This window comes from Gorilla gorilla, chromosome 10 (assembly GCF_029281585.2).
Source record: "Gorilla gorilla gorilla isolate KB3781 chromosome 10, NHGRI_mGorGor1-v2.1_pri, whole genome shotgun sequence".
Classification (NCBI taxonomy): Eukaryota; Metazoa; Chordata; class Mammalia; order Primates; family Hominidae; genus Gorilla; species Gorilla gorilla.
This window is the reverse complement of record NC_073234.2, coordinates 148178502-148201767: the sequence shown is the minus strand read 5'-3', so window position 1 is coordinate 148201767 and position 23266 is coordinate 148178502. Positions and strand designations below refer to the sequence as shown.

The 23266-nt window shown below is 51.7% G+C and overlaps 2 protein-coding genes across 7 annotated transcripts in view; one reads left to right on the top strand and one right to left on the bottom strand.

The window, feature by feature from the left end:
• Positions 1 to 4829: 4829 nt before the first annotated feature.
• On the bottom strand, positions 4830 to 20949 carry PXMP2 (peroxisomal membrane protein 2). Of its 4 annotated transcripts, XM_031016629.3 has the most exons (5): positions 20655 to 20949; positions 19003 to 19116; positions 13796 to 13958; positions 8475 to 8594; positions 4830 to 5196 (listed from the first exon to the last, which is right to left on the bottom strand). In XM_031016629.3, the coding sequence occupies exons 1-5, from the start codon at positions 20774 to 20776 to the stop codon at positions 5128 to 5130; spliced, it is 588 nt and encodes a 195-aa protein (XP_030872489.1). In that variant the 5' UTR covers positions 20777 to 20949; the 3' UTR covers positions 4830 to 5127. The 4 variants fall into 4 exon arrangements, with proteins under 4 accessions (XP_030872489.1, XP_055213716.1, XP_055213715.1 ...); XM_055357740.2 differs by lacking the exons at positions 4830 to 5196; positions 20655 to 20949 and adding an exon at positions 20312 to 20581 and having other exon boundaries at positions 5215 to 8594; XM_055357739.2 differs by lacking the exon at positions 4830 to 5196 and having other exon boundaries at positions 5219 to 8594; positions 20655 to 20874.
• A 44-nt stretch (positions 20950 to 20993) lies between these two features.
• The window catches only part of POLE (DNA polymerase epsilon, catalytic subunit), a 61971-nt gene continuing 59698 nt past the window's right edge, over positions 20994 to 23266 (top strand). For all 3 annotated transcript variants that reach the window (XR_004066830.3, XR_004066829.3, XM_031000656.3), the window contains exon 1: positions 20994 to 21193. Coding sequence is in view for 1 of the 3 variants with exons in the window: in XM_031000656.3 (XP_030856516.2) it covers positions 21132 to 21193 (62 nt within the window). In the remaining 2 variants the exon portion in view is untranslated. The remainder of the gene's footprint in view (positions 21194 to 23266) is intronic.

Below are 23266 nucleotides of genomic sequence, written 5' to 3'. Positions count from 1 at the left end.
TGCTTGAACCCAGGAAGCGGAGGTTGCAGTGAGCTGAGATTGCCTCACTGCACTCCAGCCTGGGCAACAGAGTGAAACAATGTCTCAAAAAAATAAAAATAAAAAAACTGAATGGTTCCACAGAAATACTGAGACTTCTGCTTAAACAGGCTTTCTTGAACCTGTATGCTTCCAGTTAGGTCTGCTTCTTCCAGGTCATTTACTAAAAATGATAGGAAGATTTAAAAAATAAAAATAAAAGGAAGGCCGGGCGTGGTGGCTCACGCCTGTAATCCCAGCACTTTGGAAGGCCGAGGTGAGCGGATCACGAGGTCAGGAGCTTGAGACCATCCTGCTAACACGGTGAAACCCCGTCTCTACTAAAAATACACACACACACACACAAAATAGGGCATGGTGGCAGGCGCCTGTAGTCCCAGCTACTAGGGAGGCTGAGGCAGGAGAATGCCGTGAACCCGGGAGGCGGAGCTTGCAGTGGGCCGAGATCGCGCCACTGCACTCCAGACTGGGCAACAGAGCGAGACTCTGTCTCAAAAAAAATAAAAAAAGGAAAATTGGGCCGGGCGCAGTGCCTCACGCCTATAATTCCAGCACTTTGGGAGGCCGAGGTGGGCAGATCACGAGGTCAGGAGATCAAGACCAGCCTGACCAACATGGTGAAACCCCATCTTTACTGAAAATACAAAAAAGCCTGGCGTGGTGGTGAGCGCCTGTAGTCCCTGCTACTCAGGAGCCTAAGGCAGGATAATGGCTTGAACCTGGGAGGCAGAGGTTGCAGTGAGCCAGGATCATGCCACTGCACTCCGGCCTGGGTGACAGAGACTGTCTCAAAAAAAAAAAATCAGCCAGGCTCAGTGGCTCATGCCTGTAATCCCAGCACTTTGGGAGGCCGAGGTGGGCAGATCACCTGAGATCAGGAGTTTGAGACCAGCCTGGCCAACATGGTGAAACCCCATCTCTACTAAAAATACAAAAATTAGCAGGTACACGCCTGTAATCCTAGTTACCCAGGAGGCTGAGGCAGGAGAATCGCTGGAATCCAGGAGGCAGAAGCTGCAGTGAGCTGAGATCACACTACTGCACTCCAGCCTGGGTAACAGAGCAAGACTCCATCTCAAAAAATAAATAAATAAAAAATAAAAAACAAAAGGGAAAATCCACAAGGACATAGTTGAATCCGTAAGAAGAAAGGACAGCAGATAAATCAGTTAACAAAAGTTCGAGAGCTGGAGATCAGATCTTTATCGACCTGAGAATATGGAACACCAGTGCCTATGTGGAAGGAAACCAGGAAGCAAGTTCATTTAATCCAGTGAGTCTGGAAGAGTCTGGGAGTTGGCAGCATTAGCCTCCTGTCTGAGAGCTGTGGGGCTGAAAGCAGGAGCATTTAGAGGAAAAGGTTGCCTCCACATTTCGTTTCTCCCCCACATGTTCAGGGGAATAGCTCACTTTCATCACCGTGGAGCACTAGAGAAAGGCCATTCCAGGCGACTTGAACAGGAGGATTCTGGATTTCAGGACACCAAGCATAGCTCAGATCGGGGATGCAGTAATAAAGATGGGATTATACAGAGTTCACATAAGGAACAGTAGGACCTCTAACCCCTTTCCTCCAGATAGCCACAACAATGTTGGCCACTAGGCTCATTCCATGCTCAGCTACCACCACCATCCTTCCCCCAATGCCCTGACAAGAACTAAAGGATTCCTCTGTGTGGAAACTGACCAGCCCAGGAGAAAAGATTTTTTTTTTAATGTATTTTTTACGCTGGGCGCAGTGGCTCATGCTCGATAATCCCAGCACTTTGAGAGGCCGAGACAGGCGGATGGATCACTTGAGGTCAGGAGTTCGAGACCAGCCTGGCCAACATGGTGAAACCCCATCTCTACTAAAAATACAAAAAATTAGCAGGGCATAGTGGCACGCGCTGGTAATCCCAGCTACTCAGGAGGCTGAGCCAGGAGAATCATTTGAAAACGGGAGGCTGCAGTGAGCCGAGATCATGCCACCGCACTCCAGCCTGGGCAACAGAGCGAGACTCTGTCTCAAAAAAAAAAAAAAAAAGCCTGTTTTCTGATGACTGTTAAGTGTGTGAAACTAAAAACTCCTGGTCTCTGCTGTCCCCTGTGTGCCTGACAGCACTCCGTAAAGGTGTGTTCAGCGAACTGACCGGATGCGGGCTGTGGTAAGCCATATACATGATGTGAAATCTTCTCCAGCAAATTCTCTTGACCTTGCCGTGACACTCTGATGCCCTATGATGAGGTGGTGAAGATGGTGGCTCAGGACCTGGCTGACTGCCTCTGAATCAGGACTGTCTCTTGCTAGCTGAGGCATCTTGCATCCCCCACATGTGGAGCAGAGGAAACAATGGCACCTCCCTCAGGGCTGCTGCAGGATGAATAATGCCAACCCCGCGCAGCTCTCAGAAGAGTTCCGGCACAAAGCAACCCTAAGCGGCGTCAGTACTGTCATCTCTGGATTCTAATCTAGAATCTGTTCTGAGATCCAGGTTCTTAATCCTCCATCATGGCAGGGGGGTGGGACTCATTGGGAAGTGGCAAGTTAGAGGGATAGTCAGAATTGTCACCTTCTGCATCAATTGCAGGAGCATCTGTTACTTTTGCAAATGCCCTAAACTTCCTTTGGGAACGACCCCACCTTAAATATTCTGAACTGAAAGAGCAGTTCTTTGAAAACCCAAGGCAAGCAGGACTTGAGCAGGCATTAGTGCCGCCGTCTTCACCGCCACATCCTTCACGGCATCCAGGAGCTGGAAACAGTCTAGCCACTGATGGACAGACGGACAGGCAAAATGCAGTCCACGCACACGGCAATGTTCAGCCTTCTAAGTTTTTAATTTTTATTTTATTATTTCTTAGTAGAGAGGGGGTTTCATCATGTTGGCCAGGCTGGTTTCAAACTCCTGACCTCAAGTAATCCGCCTGCCTCGGCCTCGAAAAGTGCTAGGATTACAGGCGTGAGCCGCTGCACCCAGCCCTATTTTTATTTTTTATTTTATTTATTTATTTTTTTGAGACAGAGTCTCACTCTGTTGCCCAGGCTGGGGTGCAGTGGCACGATCTTGGCTCACTGCAACCTCTGCCTTCCCAGTTCAAGTGATTTTCCTGCCTCAGCCTCCCAAGTGGCTGGGATTACAGGCATGCATCACCACACCCAGCTAATTTTTTTTTTTTTTTTTAAGACAGAGTCTTTCTCTGTCGCCAGACTGGAATGCAGTGGAGCGATCTTGGCTCACTGCAACCTCTGCCTCCCAGGTTCAAGCGGTTCTCCTGCCTCAGCCTCCCGAGTAGCTGTGATTACAGGCACGTGCCACCACACCCTGATGATTTTTTTTTTTTTTTTGAGATGGAGTCTCACTCTGTTGCGCAGCCTGGAGTGCAGTGGCACGATCTCGGCTCACTGCAAGCTCTGCCTCCCAGGTTGACGCCATTCTACTGCCTCAGCCTCCCGAGTAGCTGGGACTACAGGTGCCCGCCACCACGCCCGGCTAATTTTTTGTATTTTTTTAGTAGAGACAGGGTTTCACCATGTTAGCCAGGATGGTCTCGATCTCCTGACCTCGTGATCCGCCCGCCTCGGCCTCCCAAAGTGCTGGGATTACAGGCATGAGCCACCGCGCCTTGCCCATGCCCTGCTAATTTTTATATTTTTAGTAGAGACAAGGTTTCACCAGGTTGGCCAGGATGGCCTTGATTTCTTGACCTCGTGATCCGCCCGCCTTGGCCTCCCAAAGTGCTGGGATTACAGGCATGAGCCGCTCTGCCCAGCCGCTAATTTTTTATATTTTTGGTAGAGATAGGGTTTCACTATGTTGGCCAGGCTGGTCTTGAACTCCTGACCTCAAGTGATCCATCTGCCTCAAGTGATCCCAGCCTCCCAAAGTGCTGGGATTACAAGCGTGAGCCACCGAGCCTGGCCTATTTTTATTTTCTTTAAAGAATCTTAAGGACAATCAAAAGTCAGCCTTTTTTAAAAGGAAAGAGGGCCGGGTATGTTAGCTCAAGCCTGTAATCCCAGCACTTCGGGAGGCCAAGGCAGGCAAATCATGGTCAGGAGTTCGAGACCAGCCTGGCCAACATGGCGAAACCCTTTCTCTACTAAAGATACAAAAAATTAGCCGGGCATGGTGGTGCGCACCTGTAATCCCAGCTACTCGGGAGGCTGAGGCAGGAGAAATCTCTTGAACCCAGGAGGCAGAGGTTGCAGTGAGCTGAGATCACGCCATTGCACTCCAGCCTGGGCCACAGGGCAAGACTCTGTCTCAAAAAAAAAAAAAAAAAAAAAAAAGAGCCCAGTGCAGTTGCTCCCACCTGTAATCCCAGGAGTTCAAAGATCAGCCTGGGCAACACAGGAAGACCCCATCTCTACAAAAAAAGAAAACAATTAGCCAGGTGTGGCTGGGTGGGAACTTATAATCCTAGCTACTTGGGAGACTGTGGCAGGAAGATATCCCAGGAGTGTATGTGTGTGTGTGTGTATGTATAGATACATATATACATATATGTGTGTGTGTGTGTGTGTGTGTGTGTGTGTGTGTGTATATATATATATATATTTCTTTTTTTTTCTTGTAGAAATGAGGTCTCGCTGTGTTGCCCAGGCTGGTCTCAAATTCCTGGCCTCAAGCAATCTTCCTGCCTCGGCCTCCCAAAGTACTGGGATGACAGGCATGAGCCACCATGACCAGATGCATGGTAAATTTTGTGTTTTATGTATCGTACCACACACACAAAAATTTAAAAAACATCTGGCTATGCATGTCTTTCAAAGCAACAGCAATTGTTCTGAGAGATTAAAGTCACCATTGAAGAACCTGCATTATCGTTTATTGTGATCCTAATTCAGTCCACAGTAACAATTGAAACTGCCTCGACTAAATTTTAAGTTTCTGGGGCAGCACCACCTGAAGGCAGTGACTGCCTTTTTAAAAGACAGGGTTCTGACATTCAGAGATTTCTGTTTCTCTATCCGTCATTTCTGGGCATCTTGAATCACCTGATTTAGAGTCAGTGACATCCTGACTGGATTGGTTCTGCTCTTGCTGGGCGGGTGACACCCCCAGACCCACGTCCACAGTGCACCTGATGTTCTCCCAGCGGTCGTCACTTCCCCAGGGAGGCCAGGTAGGCATACCAGAACAGAGCTGCCAGGTTGGCGAAGAGCACCCGGAACTGCCGAAAAGAACAGTCCAACAGGCCACGGTCAGCGGGAGGCCGTGGCCAGTTATCCAGCCTCAGTCACCCAGTTATCCAGCCTCAGTCACCCAGTTCATTCGTTTACCCGTTTGTTGGTCGGCTGGTCCAACCACCCATCCATTACTGCATTTACTGAGCCTTTGTTCGTACCAAACGCTGTGCTAGGCCCCTAGCAGAGAGGAGTGGAGAAGAAAAATGGTCCCCTAGTTACAGTGTTCACAGGCTACAGTGGCCCAGGAATCCCAAAGCCAAGTCACTCTCCTTTTTCCCCCTTCACTGCACACTTAGCTCCTGGTTCAGCCTCTCTCACTCCAGGACCAGCCATCATGCAGGTGGCTGCACCCTCCTCAGGGGACACAGCTGACGAACAGGGGAGGGGCCCCAGACCTTCCCTCCTCTAACCCATCACCATCCCACTGCCTTGCTTTGGTGACTCAGCAGCTTCACCCTTCCCCAGAATCCTCTGGCCCAGTGCTGAGTCTCTCCCTGGCATGTGGTGCTATGAAAGTAGCAGCCCATGTGTCTGGTTAATCACCGCGTCCCTGAGTCTAGCAGCATGGCGCACAGTCACTGCTCAGGAAACGCTTGCTGAATGAATGCTGCTTCTGCATACACCTGCACCCACCTAGGATGGCGACTCTGCCCCCATGCTACTCAGAGGCGCAGCTTCCCGGCTCTCCCCTCTTCCATCCCAGATCCTCCGTGTTCCCGGCCAGTCTGTCTTCTCAGTTGTCTCTGCTTCCTTCTCTAAATTCCCGAGAACCAGTGGCCCATGGCTGTAGCTTCCTTAGCCTACTGTTCTTCAGTCACACTCCCTGGAAAATCCTTTATCCTTCCTGCCTTCTCACTTCCCCAGATGCTGACCACAGCTGGACAAGCCCCAGCCCCCTCTGCCCAGAAGTCTTTGTCTCTGCAGTCAGCATGCTCTCCCATCCTCCACATGGCCAAACTTGCCCCTTCTGTATCCCCTTAAAATGCCCGCCTGACTTCCTCTGCCCTCAGTCCCAGCCCCTGGCCCTCCAGAGAGGCACATGGGGGCTTGAGGCAGGATGTCCCACTCTCCGGTCCGCTCAGCTGTCACTTTCTCTCTCCTCTCTCATCACAGAGGGCAGGGCCTCTGTCCCAAGCACCACTGTGAGTGTGCCGGGGGCTCACATCCACCCTGACTCCTTAGGGGACCCCACAGAGCTGCTCTTTCTGGACATGCGTGTTTGCCCATCCCACAAGCAGCTTCACGTCTGCACCCACCATGGCCGCATCTCTGAGTGTCAGAACCCCCTCTGCCACCCAGCCTTCTTCCATCACTTCTCACCTTCTCTCAAACTTTTTAAAATTCATTTTTATGAAATAGAGATGGGGTCTCACTATGTTGCCCAGACTGGTCTCAAACTCCTGGCTTTGAGTGATCCTTCTGCCTCGGCCTCTCAAAGTTCTGGGATTACAGGCATGAGCCACCATGCCTGGCCCCCACAGACTTTGAGAGCATGTTCTAGACTTGTGATTTTTAAAATAATTCCCACCCACTCTTCAAGGCAATCTGGCTTCAGCCCCATGGAGCTGAAATTGCTCTGGGAAGGGCCACTGTTAAAGCCAAAGGAAATTTTTTTATTTTGCTTTAACTCCTGGCAACTTTGGCTAAGGGTGAACTGCCTCTTTGTCCTGTCTGTGTGCACCCCTGGTTTCCTGCTGCTTCTTGGTGTGTTTGTGGTGTGTGCAGTGTGCACACACTGGGCCGCCTCCCTCCTCTCCCTCGGGGGTCACCCTGGTCCTCTCCTCCCTCCTGGGCAGGGCTCAGAGCCGGTGCTAACGCAGGAAGGCCCTCTGCAGCTGAGGTCCAGCCACTGCAGGCCTGTTCAGGTCCTCCCTAGCAGCAGCCTGGGCTGGGATGGCACCCACCTTTCCCAGAAGGGCCACCTGCCCTGTGCCTGGACTGTTTGCACCAACAATGCAGGCTCCACACAGCTGCTGTCTTTCTAGGGGTCTGGAGCTTTGGGGCAGCAGGCAGAGATGCCTGCCCAGAGTACCAGTAAAAAACCCTGATGGGCGGCATACCTTCTGGGGGAGGGAAGCACGTGGACCCTACAGGCTCTGCCAGGCCTCCTCCTCTAGCATCTGGGGGTATCCTGCCATGCTGCAGGGGGTGCTGCACCCCATCCTCCCAGTGTGGGAGTGGTCCTGGGGACCCTGGCTGTGCATAAAGACAGTTGATCCCAGTGGCAGAGCCTGGAGCTCCAGCCTCCACACCACCAGCCCAGCCCCAATCTGACACCTTTGACTCAGCCACCACAGCAGCTCCTTCATGCACAGGATAGCGGAAAGGCTCAGCTTACCCAGAAGGCCTTCACTCTGCACCTGGATGGGCCCACCCCTCGCCCAGGTGTGGCTGCCACGGCTGCAGGTGAGGCAGCCCTTCCAGGTCAGCGGCAGGACCCATGACCGCACAGTGCCTGCCTTCAGGCTCAGCTGTAATTCATGAGCCCAGGGACCACAAATGTTTTGTTTCTTTTTAACATTTTATTTATTTTTTGAGACAGGGTCTTACTGTGTTGCCCAGGCTAGAGTGCAGTGGCACAATCTCAGCTCACTCCAACCTCCGTCTCCCGGATTCAAGTGATTCTTGTGCCTCAGCCACCTGAGTAGCTGGGACTACAGGCACCTGCCATCATGCCTGGCTAATTTTTGTATTTTTAGTAGAGATGGGGTTTCGCTATGTTGGCCAGGCTGGTCTCGAACTCCTGGCTTCAAGTGATTTGCCCGCCTCAGCCTTCCATAGTGATGGGATTACAGGTGTGAGCTACTGTGACGGCCTTTTTTTTTCTAAGTATAACTAGAGTTTATTTGGGCCAAGTTTGAGGACTGCAACCCAGGAGCATAGATTCAAGTTGCCTGAATGTACACTCCTGGGACTGGGAATGTTTCAAAGGCTAGAAAACTCATAGGCATCCCTGGCATGGGGGCTTTTAATGAGAATTTGCTGAACGAACAGAAGAGGCAAAGACGACCACTCGGGACACCCTTCTGTGTTGCTTCCTGAATCCCGAACTAGCAAGGATTCAGGGTCATGGGCAAAATCCAAGGGTAGTTAAGGAATCTAGACACGGGTGAAACCAAGTCTAGTGGAAAACTACAAAAGAAAGAAGAGAAGAGAAAAGAAGAGGGAAGGGGAGGGGAGGGGGGAAGGAAAGAGGAAGGAAGGAAGGAAGGAAAAGGCTGACAAGGTAATGTTGGCAGAGGCTGAGCCCCGTGGCCCTCACCTTCAGAGGGACGTAGTTGATGTTGATGAACTGTAGTGGCGTCCACACCCTCCAGTTCATCCTCAGCGCCGGCCAGAAGCCCCGCCTCATCTTGGCGGCGAAGGCTGAGGCGTCTTTCCCCTGCAAAGGAGGGAAGGCGGGTGGTGAACAGTCTCACTGCCCATCAGAACTGAATTCCGGGCACCCAGACCCTATCGTGATGGTTTTTAAACTGCTATTGGATTTTGTTCTGTGTGTACGCAGACAGCACACATGTGTACTCAGCACTGCGGCTCTAAGGAGCCAACCAGCAAGATGGAAAATGATCAGTGAGATGCTAGACAGCAGCCTGCTCATGCTGGCGGTGATGTCTGTCCTGGCCCAAAACTCCTTGCGGACAACTGGAGGAGGTGACTCCCAAGGCTGGCCCTGGGCACCAGAACTGCTACTCAGAGCTATGCTGTCAATTCCTCCCAAATAACCTCCAAAGTCGATGTCTTTCCAATCAAAACTTGTTAGGAGTTATGAAAAAAAAAAAGGACCCCAGTAAGTTCATTCTAAATGTCAGCTGGTGGATTCAAGACCTGAACCCAAGACCTGAAACCATAAAGATCCTAGGAGCAATTCCTCTGGACATCGGCCAAGACAAAGAATTTGTGACTAAGTGCTCAAAAGCAAAATCAGCAAAACCAAAAACAGACAAACAGGACTTCATTAAACAAAAAAGCTTCTGCACAGCAAAAGAAACAATCAACAGACAGTCTACAGCCTGGGAAAAAATATATGCATATTATGCATCCTACAAAGGACTGTTATCCAGAATCTGTGAGGAACTTACACAACTCAACAAGAAATAAATGAATAACCTCATTAAAAAAGTGGGTAACGGACACAAACATTTTTCAAAAGAAGAAAAACAAGTGGCCAAGAAACATATGAAAAAATGTTCAACATCACTAATCATCAGAGAAATGCAAATTAAAACCACAAGGAGATACTACCTCACGCCAGTCAGAATGGCCATTATTAAAAAGTCAAGTGGCCAGGCGCGGTGGCTCATGACCGTAATTTAAGCACTTTGGGAGGCTGAGGTGGGCGGATCACGAGGTCAGGAGTTTGAGACCAGCCTGACCAACATGGGAAAACCCTGTCTCTACTAAAAAAAAAAAAAAAATACAAAAATTAGTCGGGCATGGTGGCGTGTGCCTGTAATCCCAGCTACTCAGGAGGCTGAGGCAGGAGAATCACTTGAACCCGGGAGGCGGAGGTTGCGGTGAGCCGAGATCATGCCACTGCACTCCAGCCTGGCTGACACAGTGAAACTCTGCCTCAAAAAAAAAAAAAAAGTCAAAAAACAATAGATGCTGGCAAAAATGTGGAGAAAAGTGAACACTTACACATTGCTGGTGGGAATGCAAATTAGTACAGCCTTCTGGAAAACAGTATGGAAATTTCTCAAAGACCTGAAAATAGAACCACCATTCGATCCAGCAATCCCACTACTGGGCCTCTACCCAAAGGAAAAGGAATCATATCAAACAATTCCTGCCCTCGTGTGTTTATCACAGCGCTATCCACGACAGCAAACACGTGGAATCAACCTAAACGTCCCCCAACAGAGGACTGGATAAAGAAAAAGTGCCATAAATACACCACGGAACACTACTCTGCTATAAAAAAAGAATGAACTCGGCCGCGCACGGTGGCTTACGCCTGTAATCTCAGCACTTTGGGAGGCTGAGGCAGGAAAATCGTTGAACCCGGGGGGCGGAGGTTGCAGTGAGATGAGATTGCGCCACTACACTCCAGCCTGGATGAGAGAGCGAGACTCTGTGTCAAAAAAAAAAAAGCATGTCTTTTGCAGTGATGTCAATTGAACCGGGGGCCATTATCCCAAGTGAAACAACTCACAAATGGAAAGTCAAACACTGCATGTTCTCACTTTTTTTTTCCAAGACAGGGTCTCGCCATCTCACTCTGTTGCCCATGCTGGCTGGAGTGCAGTGGCGTGATCACGGCTCACTTGGCCTCAACCTCCTGGCATCAAGCCTCTGTCTCAGCCTCCTAAGTAGCTGGGACTACAGCCATGTGCCACCACAACCCTCTGATTTTTAATTTTTTTCTAGAGAAGGGGTCTCACTCTGCTGCCCAGGCTGGTCTCGACATCCTGGATTCAAGTGACCTTCCTGCCTCAGCCGATGTTCTCACTCATAAGTGGTGGCTAAACAGTGGGTACACATGGACCAACAGGGAAATAACAGACACCAGAGACTTGAAAAGGTGGCGGGGAGAAGAGGGTTGAAAATCACCACTGACTACTTGGGTGATGGGAACTAAAAGCTCAGACTTCACCACAGCACAGTCACATAAGAAATCTGCACTCGTACCCTCTAAATATATACAAACTAAAAAAAATGTTTAAAGAAATGCTTAAATATTTTCTTGTTTAAAGTAAGGGGGAGAGCTGGGTACAGTGGCTCATGCCTGTAATGCCAAGGTGGGCATATCACTTGAGGCCAGGAGTTCAAGACCAGCCTGGCCAACACAGAGGAACCCCATTGCTACTAAAAATACAAAAATTAGCCAGGCGTGGTGGTGGGCACCTGTTGTCCCAGCTACTCTGGAGGCTGAGACATGAAAATCACTTGAACCCGAGAGGCGGAGGTTGCAGTGAGCCGATATTGTGCCACCACGCTCCAGCCTGGGCGACAGAGTGAGACTCCATCTCAAAAAAAAGAAAATAATCCAGCAGAAGAACAAAGAGTCCAGATAATTGCCTGTACAGATGGAATTGAGAATATTTCAAAATACTGGGGATTGCCCAATAAATGGTAATGAGAAAATTTGCTATGTAAGTGGAAAAATCAACACAGAAGTCTATCTCCTACTGTACACAAGTAAAACCATAAGGATACCAGAGGAAAGCAGAGGAGAATATTTCTATTATCTTCCTGTAAGGAAAGGCATGAAGGAGAATAATGTCATATTTGAATACATGAACCTTTATAACTTCTGTATGGAGAAGTGAATGGTTAAAACAAATTTACTTTCAGGACAGAAGGTGATGCCAGGTGCAGTGGCTCACGCCTGTAATCCTAGCACTTTGAGAGACCGAGGCGGGTGGATCACGAGGTCAGGAGTTCAATACCAACCTGGCCAAGATGGTGAAACCCCGTCTCTACTAAAAACACAAAACAATTAGCCGGGCATGGTGGCAGGCACCTGCAATCCCAGCTATTTGGGAGGCTGAGGCATAGAATTGCTTGAACCCAAGAGGCGAAGGTTGCAGTGAGCCGAGATCACGCCACTACACTCCAGCCTGGGCGACAGAGTGAGACTCCGTCTCAAAAAAAAAAAAAAAGGTGACACGTCTGAGACACACAGCACAACCTGGCTGGTGCTCCTAGAGATGGTGAGGATTTGAAGGTGCTCGTGAACGGGGAAGGTGGGACAGTCAGAACAGATACACCTGCTGAGTGCAGGTGAACACACCTCCCATGCGTTGGATTCTGACTGGGATTATGCCGGTAGGTTAACCTCCAGGCCCAGAACTCTTCTGTGTTATCAGTAGGGGTCTCAAACTTCTTGTGCCACAGATCTCTTTGGCAGTTTAGTGAAGCCTGTGGACCCCCTTCTCAGAATGTTTTGTAATGTATAAAATAAAATACGGCTGGGCGCAGTGGCTCACGCTTGTAATCCCAGCACTTTGGGAGGGCAAGGCAGGCGGATCACGAGGTCAGGAGTTCAAGACAAGCCTGGCCAACATGGTGAAACCCCATCTCTACTAAAAATACAAAAATAAGCTGGGTGTGGTGGCGGGCTCCTGTAATCCCAGCTACTCAGGAGGCTGAGGCAGGAGAATCGTTTGAACCCGGGAGGCGGAGGTTGCAGTGAGCCAAAATCACGCCACTGCACTCCAGCCTGGGCAACAGGGTGAGACTCTGCCTCAAAAATAAAAAATAAATAAATAAATAAATAAATAAATAAATAAAATAGGACTACAAAGGAACCAATAATACTGAAATACAGTTATCAAAATATTCAGAAAAAATTTTGACAGACTAATGTGTTTATTTCTTTTTTTTTTTTTTTTCCTGTCTTTTGAACCAGTGTCTTGCTCTGTTACCCAGGCTGGAGTGCAGTGGTGCGATCTCTGCTCACTGCAGCCTCCACATCTTGGGCTCAAGGGATCTTCTCACCTCAGCCTCCCAAATAGCTGGAACTACAGGTGCACATCACCACACTGGCTCATTTTTTATTTTTTGAGAGATGGGTATTCGCCATGTTGCCCAGGCTGGTCCCGAACTTCTGGCCTCAAGCTATCCACTGGCCTTGGCCTCACAAAGTGCTGGGATTACAGGTGTGCACCATCACGCCCGGCCCTGTTTCTTTTTTCTTTTTTTTTTTTGAGACAGAGTCTTGCTCTGTTGCCCAGACTGGAGTGCAGTGGCACAATCTCAGCTCACCGCAACCTCCACCTCCCAGCTTCAAGCGATTCTCCTGCCTCAGCCTCCCGAGTAGCTGGGATTACAGGCACGCACCACCATACCTGGCTAATTTGTTTTGTTTTGTTTTGTTTTTTGTTTTTGAGACGGAGTCTTGCTCTATTACCCAGGCTGGAGTGCAGTGGCGACATCTCGGCTCACTGCAAGCTCCACCTCCCGGGTTCACACCATTCTCCTGCCTCAGCTTCCCGAGTAGCTGGGACTACAGGCGACCGCCACTGTGCCCAGCTAATTTTTTTGTATTTTTAGTAGAGACGAGGTTTCACCATGTTGGCCAGGCTGGTCTCGAACTCCTGACCTCAGGTGATCCACCCGCCTCGCCCTCCCAAAGTGCTGGGATTACAGGCGTGAGCCACTGTGCCCGGCCTGTTTCTTTCTTTACACAGTGACAAGACCTCTAATGGCAGGTCCAAGTAGTAATGAGCATAAATTATATTTCGAGATATCTGTAACAACTGATGTGATATAAAAATATCTGATTAGCTGGGTGTGGTGGCACGCACATGTAGTCCCAGCTACTCGGGAGGCTGAGGCAAGAGGATCGCTTGAACTCAGGAGTTTGAGGCTGCAGTGAGCTATGATTGTGCTACTGCACTGCAGCCTGGGTGACAGAGTGAAACCCTGTCTTTAAATAAATAAATAAATAAAGTGACTCTACTGGGTACAAACAGGTCCTGCCAATACTAGACGTTTGCTTCCTATATTCATAAAGGAAAATGCAAAATTTCAATTTGAGTGAAAAATCTGCAGACCCTCTGAATTCTGCCAAGAATGTCAGGCGAAGAATCCCTGTGCTAAACGAAGAGCTGCAGTAAGTGTGCTGTGGCAGACACCCACCTCCAGAAAGTTCATGATGAGGAAGAACAACATGAGGAAGGCCGGTGCAAAGACGAGGCGGTCCAGGAGAAGCCTCCTGAGCCCTGCCAGGGGGACCTCAGGAGGGATCCAATGTTCCATGAAGAAGTAGAAGAAGTGACTCAGCGGCCCTGTGAAGAAGAACCTGAGGCCCCCAGGGGGTGTGAGCCAGATTGTGGTTCTCTGGGTGTGCTCTTCTCTGGTCTAGCTTCACCCCCAAATCCCAGGTCCTAAGCCCTGCTTCCTGATGTCCCTCAGTATTGGCCACACAGGTCTGTACAGATAAGTCGGCTTCAGGGGCGCTCTGTCTCTGTTGCTCTAACAGACCTGACTTGCTCCTGCTGTTGACTCTCTGCTCCTAGCGCGTCCCCGCCTAGCCATGTTGGCTCGCTGCTCCTCACACTGTCAGCTTCCAGGTTGTCCCAGCACGTGTGCACGCCTATGCTAACACTCTTGGCCCTGGATCATTTTCTGCCTAGCACTGTCCTTATCTCATATGTTAGGTTAGTCTGTGCCTCTCGTCCCCCCTAGAAGGCAGGCTCCACAAGGCAGGCTACGTCTTCTGTCCACTGCAGTGCCCAGAACAGGGCCTGGCTTTGAGAAGCACTCAATAATGAATCATCAGACATGTCCCTGGTTGTAGAGCTTTTCATTAAACTCACTAGGCTAACTGGCAAGGGAACTCACTAGGCTAACTGGCAAGGGCACTCACTAGGCTAACTAACTGGCAAGGGAACTCACTAGGTTAACTGGCAAGGGAACTCACTAGGTTAACTGGCAAGGGCACTCACTAGGCTAACTAACTGGCAAGGGCACTCAGTAGGCTAACTAACTGGCAAGGGCACTCACTAACTGGCAAGGGCACTAACTGGCTAAGGGCACTCACTAACTTAACTGGCAAGGGGCGCTCACTAACTAACTGGCTAAGGGAGCTCACTAACTAACTGGCAAGGGCGCTCACTAACTGGCAAGGGGCGCTCACTAACTAACTGGCTAAGGGAGCTCACTAACTGGCAAGGGCGCTCACTAACTGGCAAGGGCGCTCTCTAACTAACTGGCTAAGGGAGCTCACTAACTAACTGGCAGGGGCACTCACTAACTAACTGGCTAAGGGAGCTCACTAACAAACTGGCTAAGGGCGCTCACTAACTGCATGGGCGCTAACTTAACTGGCAAGGGAGCTCCCTAACTAACTGGCTAAGGGCGCTCACTAACTAACTGGCTAAGGGAGCTCACTAACTAACTCGCAATGGTGCTCACTAACTAACTGCAAGGGCGCTCACTAACTTAACTGGCAAGGGAGCTCCCTAACTAAGTGGCTAAGGGCGCTCACTAACTAACTGGCTGAGGGAGCTCACTAACTAACTGGCAATGGCGCTCACTAACTAACTGCAAGGGCGCTCACTAACTTAACTGGCAAGGGAGCTCCCTAACTAACTGGCTAAGGGCGCTCACTAACTAACTGGCTAAGGGGGCTCACTAACTAACTGGCAATGGCGCTCACTAACTAACTGCAAGGGCGCTCACTAACTTAACTGGCAAGGGAGCTCCCTAACTAACTGGCAATGGCGCTCACTAACTAACTGCAAGGGCGCTCACTAACTTAACTGGCAAGGGAGCTCCCTAACTAACTGGCTAAGGGCACTCACTAACTAACTGGCAAAGGCGCTCACTAACTAACTGCCTAAGGGAGCTCTCTAACTAACTGGCAAGGGCGCTCACTAACTAACTGGCTAAGGGAGCTCACTAACTAACTGGCAAGGGCGCTCACTAACTTAACTGGCAAGGGAGCTCCCTAACTAACTGGCTAAGGGCGCTCACTAACTGGCTAAGGGAGCTCACTAACTAACTGGCAAGGGCGCTCACTAACTGGCAAGGGGCGCTCACTAACTAACTGGCTAAGGGAGCTCACTAACTGGCAAGGGCGCTCACTAACTGGCAAGGGCGCTCTCTAACTAACTGGCTAAGGGAGCTCACTAACTAACTGGCAGGGGCACTCACTAACTAACTGGCTAAGGGAGCTCACTAACAAACTGGCTAAGGGCGCTCACTAACTGCATGGGCGCTCACTAACTTAACTGGCAAGGGAGCTCCCTAACTAACTGGCTAAGGGCGCTCACTAACTAACTGGCTAAGGGAGCTAACTAACTAACTGGCAATGGTGCTCACTAACTAACTGCAAGGGCACTCACTAACTTAACTGGCAAGGGAGCTCCCTAACTAACTGGCTAAGGGCGCTCACTAACTAACTGGCTGAGGGAGCTCACTAACTAACTGGCAATGGCGCTCACTAACTAACTGCAGGGGCGCTCACTAACTTAACTGGCAAGGGAGCTCCCTAACTAACTGGCTAAGGGCGCTCACTAACTAACTGGCTAAGGGGGCTCACTAACTAACTGGCAATGGCGCTCACTAACTGCAAGGGCGCTCACTAACTTAACTGGCAAGGGAGCTCCCTAACTAACTGGCTGAGGGCAGTCACTAACTAACTGGCAAGGGCACTCACTAACTAACTGCCTAAGGGAGCTCTCTAACTAACTGGCAAGGGCGCTCACTAACTAACTGGCTAAGGGAGCTCACTAACTAACTGGCAAGGGCGCTCACTAACTTAACTGGCAAGGGAGCTCCCTAACTAACTGGCTAAGGGCGCTCACTAACTGGCTAAGGGAGCTCACTAACTAACTGGCAAGGGCGCTCACTAACTTAACTGGCAAGGGAGCTCCCTAACTAACTGGCTAAGGGCGCTCACTAACTAACTGGCTAAGGGAGCTCACTAACTAACTGGCTAAGGGCGCTCACTAACTAACCGGCAAGGGCGCTCACTAACTAACCGGCAAGGGCGCTCACTAACTAACCAGCAAGGGCGCTCACTAACTAACCAACCGGCAAGGGCGCTCACTAACTAACTGGCAAGGGCGCTCACTAACTAACTGGCAAGGGCACTCACTAACTAACTGCCTAAGGGAGCTCTCTAACTAACTGGCAAGGGCGCTCACTAACTAACTGGCTAAGGGAGCTCACTAACTAACTGGCAAGGGCGCTCACTAACTTAACTGGCAAGGGAGCTCCCTAACTAACTGGCTAAGGGCGCTCACTAACTGGCTAAGGGAGCTCACTAACTGGCAAGGGCGCTCACTAACTTAACTGGCAAGGGAGCTCCCTAACTAACTGGCTAAGGGCGCTCACTAACTAACTGGCTAAGGGAGCTCACTAACTAACCGGCTAAGGGCGCTCACTAACTAACTGGCTAAGGGAGCTCACTAACTAACTGGCTAAGGGAGCTCACTAACTGGCAAGGGCACTCACTAACTAACTGGCAAGGGCGCTCACTAACTGGCAAGGGCGCTCACTAACTGGCAAGGGAGCTCACTAACTAACTGGCTAAGGGAGCTCACTAAGTAACTGGCTAAGGGAGCTCACTAACTAACTGGCAAGGGCACTCACTAACTAACTGGCAAGGGCGCTCACTAACTAACTGGCAAGGGAGCTCACTAACTGGCTAAGGGAGCTCACTAACTGGCAAGGGCACTCACTAACTAACTGGCAAGGGCACTCACTAACTGGCAAGGGAGCTCACTAACTAACTGGCAAGGCAGGACCTGGTGCAGCACTCTAGCTTGTGTGCGTTGCTACTAATCATTCCCCTGTGTGTTTGGGAGAGAATGGAACCAGCTGCCCCATCTACTGGGACAAGAGGCCTGCAGTTCCATAAAATTCGGCAACAAAAAGAAGGGTCTTTCAACTTGTGACGTTGACAGTCTTTAGATAAGTGGTTCTCAGTGTGTTTTCCCACCCAGTCATAAGGGGTTATGTGGCCTATGCAGGGATTCTCAGTGGGGAAGGGGACTGAAGTCCTGTGGATGGGAAAACTGTACTTGGATGAGGCCTGCTAGGTGATCTCATCACCTGCCCCTCTTGGGGGGATTACTGCTTTAAATACATTATGGAAAAATCCATGATGACTCAAGTTAGCAAGCTTGGAAGTATAAAAATGATCTTCAGGAATTCTGAATTAAAGAAAAAATCACTGTAGTTGGAAAATACTTCAAATAATCCATCTGTAACATTATTGTTGGCCAAGAGCTCAGTGTGGATTAAATTGGTAAAACTCTTGAATTACTGTGCTTTTGCAATTCAGAAAGTGGTTCAGAAACTGGACATTTTTCAGGGTACCGAAGCATTTATTTTCTGGATGTTTACACTATGAAAATAACAATAGAGTCCAGGCACTGTGGCTTGCGCCTGTAATCCCAGCACTTTGGGAGGCCAAGGTGGGCGGATCACGAGGTCAGGAGATCGAGACCATCCTGTGAATGGTGAAACCCTGTCTCTACTAAAAATACAAAAAATTAGCCGGGCGTGGTGGCAGGCGCCTGTAGTCCCAGCTACTCGGGAGGCTGAGTCGTGAGAATGGCGTGAACCCAGGAGGCGGAGCTTGCAGTAAGCCAAGATCACGCCACCGCACTCCAGTCTGGGCAGCAGAGTGAGATTCTGTCTCAAAAAAAAAAAAAAAAAATTAAAATAACAATAGAAACTAACTGGTCAAATTGGAGTCAGTTTTCCCTTTCCATGAGCCCAGTCTAGGACGCTTTCAGGGTTTTTGAATCCTAAAGTCTGACTTTAGGTTAAGTTGAGTTACTTGTCCTCAGGTTTGCCTCTCAGCCCAATTAAGACAGTCACCCCTACCCATCCAATTAAAAAGAAACATGATAAAACCACAAATGTGAGGCTGTACTCCTAGCACTGTAATCCCAGCACTTTGGGAGGCCAAGGAAGGTGGATCACTTGAGGTCGGGAGTTCAAGACCAGCCTGGCCAACATGGTGAAACCCCATCTCTACTAAAAATAACAAAAATTAGCTGGGCATGGCGGTGCGTGCCTGTAATCCCAGCTATTTGAGAGGCTGAGGCAGGAGAATCAGTTGAACCAGGGAGGCAGAGGTTGCAGTAAGCCTGGGTGACAGAGTGAGACTCTGTCTCCAAAAAAAAGAAAAAACAAAAAAACCACATATGTGTATATATGCCATACAAACTATATGAACCATTTGAGTTTTTTCCCATGATGATTACTACAATGTTTTTTAAAAAATTATATTTCCAAATAAGAGTACTCCAACTACTCAGTTTTGGTGCCCAGCTTGGTTGCACTCAGCGGCTACAAGGTAAACCCACCCCTTGTATGGCACTCACCCGTAAACGGCATATCTCAGAGGCCCACCGACATCTAGACTTCTAGAGTTTTCTTTTTTCCGCTTTTTCTCAATCATCTGGGCCAGGAAGTTCCCAAGTGCTGACAAAATGCCACTGTGGAGAGGGAGGTCATCAGAAAACAGGAGTGACCAGCAGGAGGTTGTCCCTTTCCCACAGGTGAATTAGCAGGGCCGTTCTGAGGCCATGCAGCAGATGGGCGGGGGGTAGGAATTCTTGTTAAAGCGGCTGCAATGTATAGTTCTTGTATCAAAAGGTGGAGACGGTGGACTTAAACACACAGGTAAGGACAAGTGGCTTTCCAGTATCAATGTCAACATCCTGGCTGTGATGTTATACTATAATTTGGCAGTTTGGGAGTTAGGAAGCTGTGTGGTTATGAACGGGCAACAGGACAGCCATATCATGACGCTGTTCTGCATTTTGACTGTGGTAGTGAACACATGAATGTACAGATGTGATAAAACTGTACAGAACAGATACAAGAAAAATGGAGAAATCCGAATCGGATCTGTGGACTGTGTCCACGCAATGCCCTGGTCGATACTGTACTACGTTTCACAGAATGTAACCAATGGGGGACACTGGGAAGGTGTACAAGGAATCTCTCCATGTTAGTCTTTTAACTGTTTGTGAATCTACAATTATCACAATAAAAATTTCCATAAAAAGGTGGAACAGGCCCAGTGGCTCCCTCCAGGCCTTGGTTTGTATTTGCCTTCTGAGAAGCTCTCTGGACTATAAAATCCAAAATTCCTAGCACGGACCTAGACACCTTCTCGATCAGATCCCTGGCGATTCCCTTCACATCTCCTGCCTCTTGCTCAGGGTTCACGTTCTCCACACACAGATCTTCCCTCCCTTGGGACTGAGTCCAAGCTGCACCTCTCTCCGCCTTTCTTTAACGCCGGCCTTCCCTTCAAAACCTAACAGAGACCTTTGCCCTGCTGTTCCCTGTGCCAGGAGAGCCTCTGCTCCACTTCTTTACACAGCTTGTTCAATGTCACCTTCTCAAAAAACACCTTCCCTGGCCGTGTCTCCACCCGCGCCGTGCGGACCCGCGCCCCGCAGACTCGCTCCCTTGGCCCTGTCTCCACACGCTCCATGCGGACCCGCTCCCCTGGCCCTGTCTTCACCCGCGCCCCGCAGACCCGCTCCCCTGGCCCTGTCTTCACCGGCGCCATGAGGACTCGCTCCCTTGGCCCTGTCTTTACCCGCGTCTGCGGACCCGCTCCCCTGGCCGTGTCTTCACCCGCGCCCCCAAGACCCGCTCCCCTGGCCCTGTCTTCACCCGCGCCTGCGGACCCGCTCCCCTTGCCGTGGCTTCCCCGGGCGCGCGGGGCCCCTGTTGGGTCCTTGGGTGGAACGTCAGCGCCGACCCCCGGGTCTGGGCGGGCCCTCCACGCGCTGGGAGGGCGGGATCCGCAAGGCGCCTCACAATCGCTGACTGGGGACGCGGGTGTCGCCGCGGGAAGTTCAGCGCCGGGTCGGAGAGCGCCCGCTCCGGGGGTTCTGACCCGGGCGCGACCCCAGCCTAGTCCCGGCCCGGCGCTCCCGTCCAGGCCCCGCGCCGCTGCGGCCGACCTGGGGCCGGGGCGGCGTCCGATTCCCGCGCCGGCCGCGCCCCCGCTCACCTGGTGGCCGCCTTGGTGAGCACCGGGTAGAGCCGCAGGAAGAGCAGGTACTGGGCGAGCGCCCGCCGCGGCAGCGCCCCGAGCCCGGCTTCGGCCCGCAGCCTGGACGCGGCCGGCGCCATCGCCTCCCCAGCGTCGTGCCGCCGGGGGCACCGACCCCACCTCAGGCTGGCCGGGCGCGGAGCCCGAGGCGCCGAGAGCGGAGTGGGGACCGCCTGACATTTCCGGCCCCACCGCGGCCCGCAGCGCCGCCCGGTCCCAACCCCACGGTGCGCCGCGGGCGCCTACCACACACTTTTCCCCGGTCCCTGCCGGCCACCTCCCCCGCCGGGCGCCGGCGCCTATTGGAGCGCCTCGGGGGGCGGGGGAGGGGCGGAGCGCGCCTCTTGATGGACGGCGGCATTTCCGGCTCTCGCGAGTCTGGGTGGGAGCGCGCCAAATTTCTCCCGTGAAGCAGAGGTTGTAGCCAACGGCTCCATGGCTCTGAGGGGCGGCGGGCGGCGGCGCGCGGACCCAGGCGCGGATGGCGAGGCCAGCAGGTGAGGGGCGCCCTCCTGAGGCTCTCGGGCCGGCCCTTCGGAGGGTGCCATGGGGCCGTCCTCGGGTGGCGCCGCCGAGGCGGGAGGGAGGCCCGGGTCCCGCAGCCGCCCGCACTCGCCGCGCCTGACTAGGGTAGGGCGGCGCGCCCCGACCGCCGACCGAGGGGCTCGGGGCTCGGGGCGGGCGGAGGCGCTACGGGCGCGGCTTCTCTGCGGGGAAACAAGGCGGGCCTCGCGGCCTTTCCCTGCTCGGCTCTTTCTGAGGTTTTTCGGGCCTCGCCTTCCGCGCAGCTGCGTTTGGGACCTGCCGCGCGGCGGGGGCGATGAGAGCGGCGGGCCCCGGGCCACGCCCTGCGGGGTGGACGCGCGGCTGGGGAGGGGCGGGGCCGGGGACCCTGCCTGGGGGCCTAGCGCTGGGGGCGGCCGAGGCGGGCGGATCGCTGGAGCCCAGGATCCTGTTCTAGATCAGCCTGGGCAACAGAGCGAGACCTCGTCTCCTCTATTTTATTTTTTTGGACAGGGAGTCCCGCTCTGTCGCCCAGGCTGGAGTGCAGTGGCGCGATCTCGGCTCACTGCAACCTCTGCTTCCCGGGTTCAAGCGATCCCGCTGCCTCACTCAGCCTCCCGAGTAGCTGGAATTACAGGCACCCGCCACCAGGCCCGGCTAGTTTTTGTATTTTTAGTAGAGACCGGGTTTCACCATGTTGGCCAGGCTGGTCTCGAACTCCTGACCTCAGGTGATCCGCCCGCCTCGGCCTTCCAAAATGCTGGGATTACAGACGTGAGACTCCGCGCCCGGCCCTTCTCTTGTAAAAACAAGAAAAATTAAACAGGCTGGTGGTGCGCGCCTGAGGTCCCAGCTATTAATACTCCCGAATCCGAGCCGGAGGTTCACCTGAGCCCGGCAGGTCAAGGCTGCTGTGAGCCGGGATCGCGCCACCGCACTCCAGCCTGGGCGACGGAGCCAGACCCAGTCTCAAAAAAAATAGAACAAGGGTAAGACGTGCTGCTTGGTGGCCAGAGCAAACGGTAAACATGACCGGAGGCCTGGCCTGCCATAAGCAGAAAACGGATGAGGCCCGGCGCGGTGGCTCACACCTGTAATCCCAGCACTTTGGGAGGCCGAGGCAGGCGGATCACCTGAGGTCAGGAGTTCGAGACCAGCCTGACCAACATGGAGAAATCCCATCTCCACTAAAAAAATACAAAATTAGCGGGGCGTGGTGGCGCATGCCTGTAATCCCAGCTACTCAGGAGGCTGAGGCAGGAGGATCACTTGAATGCGGCAGGCGGAGGTTGCGGTGAACTGAGATCGCGCCATTGCACTCCAGCCTGGGCAACAAAGAATGAAACTCTGTCTCAAAAAAAGAAAAAACGTGTGAGAACGTGAAGCTTTTTACAGACACTTAGCTGAACAAAATTCTTCCCAGAGGAGAAACCAAGTGGTAAGGATCCCTAACTGCTGTTGTGCTCATCGCTGTCTGTCCATATCAGGCAAGCTCTAGAGAGGTAGGTACCCTTAGGATCTACATTGTGTGTTGGAACTTGGAGCTTAGAGACGGTTACTGACTGCCCTGGTTCAGGACACAGGACTGCCCTCACGTGCTCCACTCCACTGCCCTGCCCCAAGCTCAGTGACGGCCTCCAGGCAGGGGGAAGGCTGCTGCTGGGATAAGTACAAATGATGGCTTTTACCTTACATGCTTTATGTGGGTTACGTCATCTCATCCTTAAAACAGTCCTGGGAGCTGAGTGTGCCCCAGGGGCAGTGGGTGCTGTTTGCCTGCGTTTCTTCTTGTGTGAAATGGGGACACCAGCGGCCTCCCTCATAGGGGTTGTCATGAAAACTGAATGAGAGCATATGTGGAGTACTAGGACTGTGTGATATAGTAACCAGTCAATGGTAGCTCTCTGTGAATGAGAGCCTGTGTGGAGTACTAGGACGGTGTGATACAGTAACCGGTCAATGGTAGCTCTCTGTGAATGAGAGCCTGTGTGGAGTACTAGGACGGTGTGATACAGTAACCAGTCAATGGTAGCTCTCTGTGAATGAGAGCCTGTGTGGAGTACTAG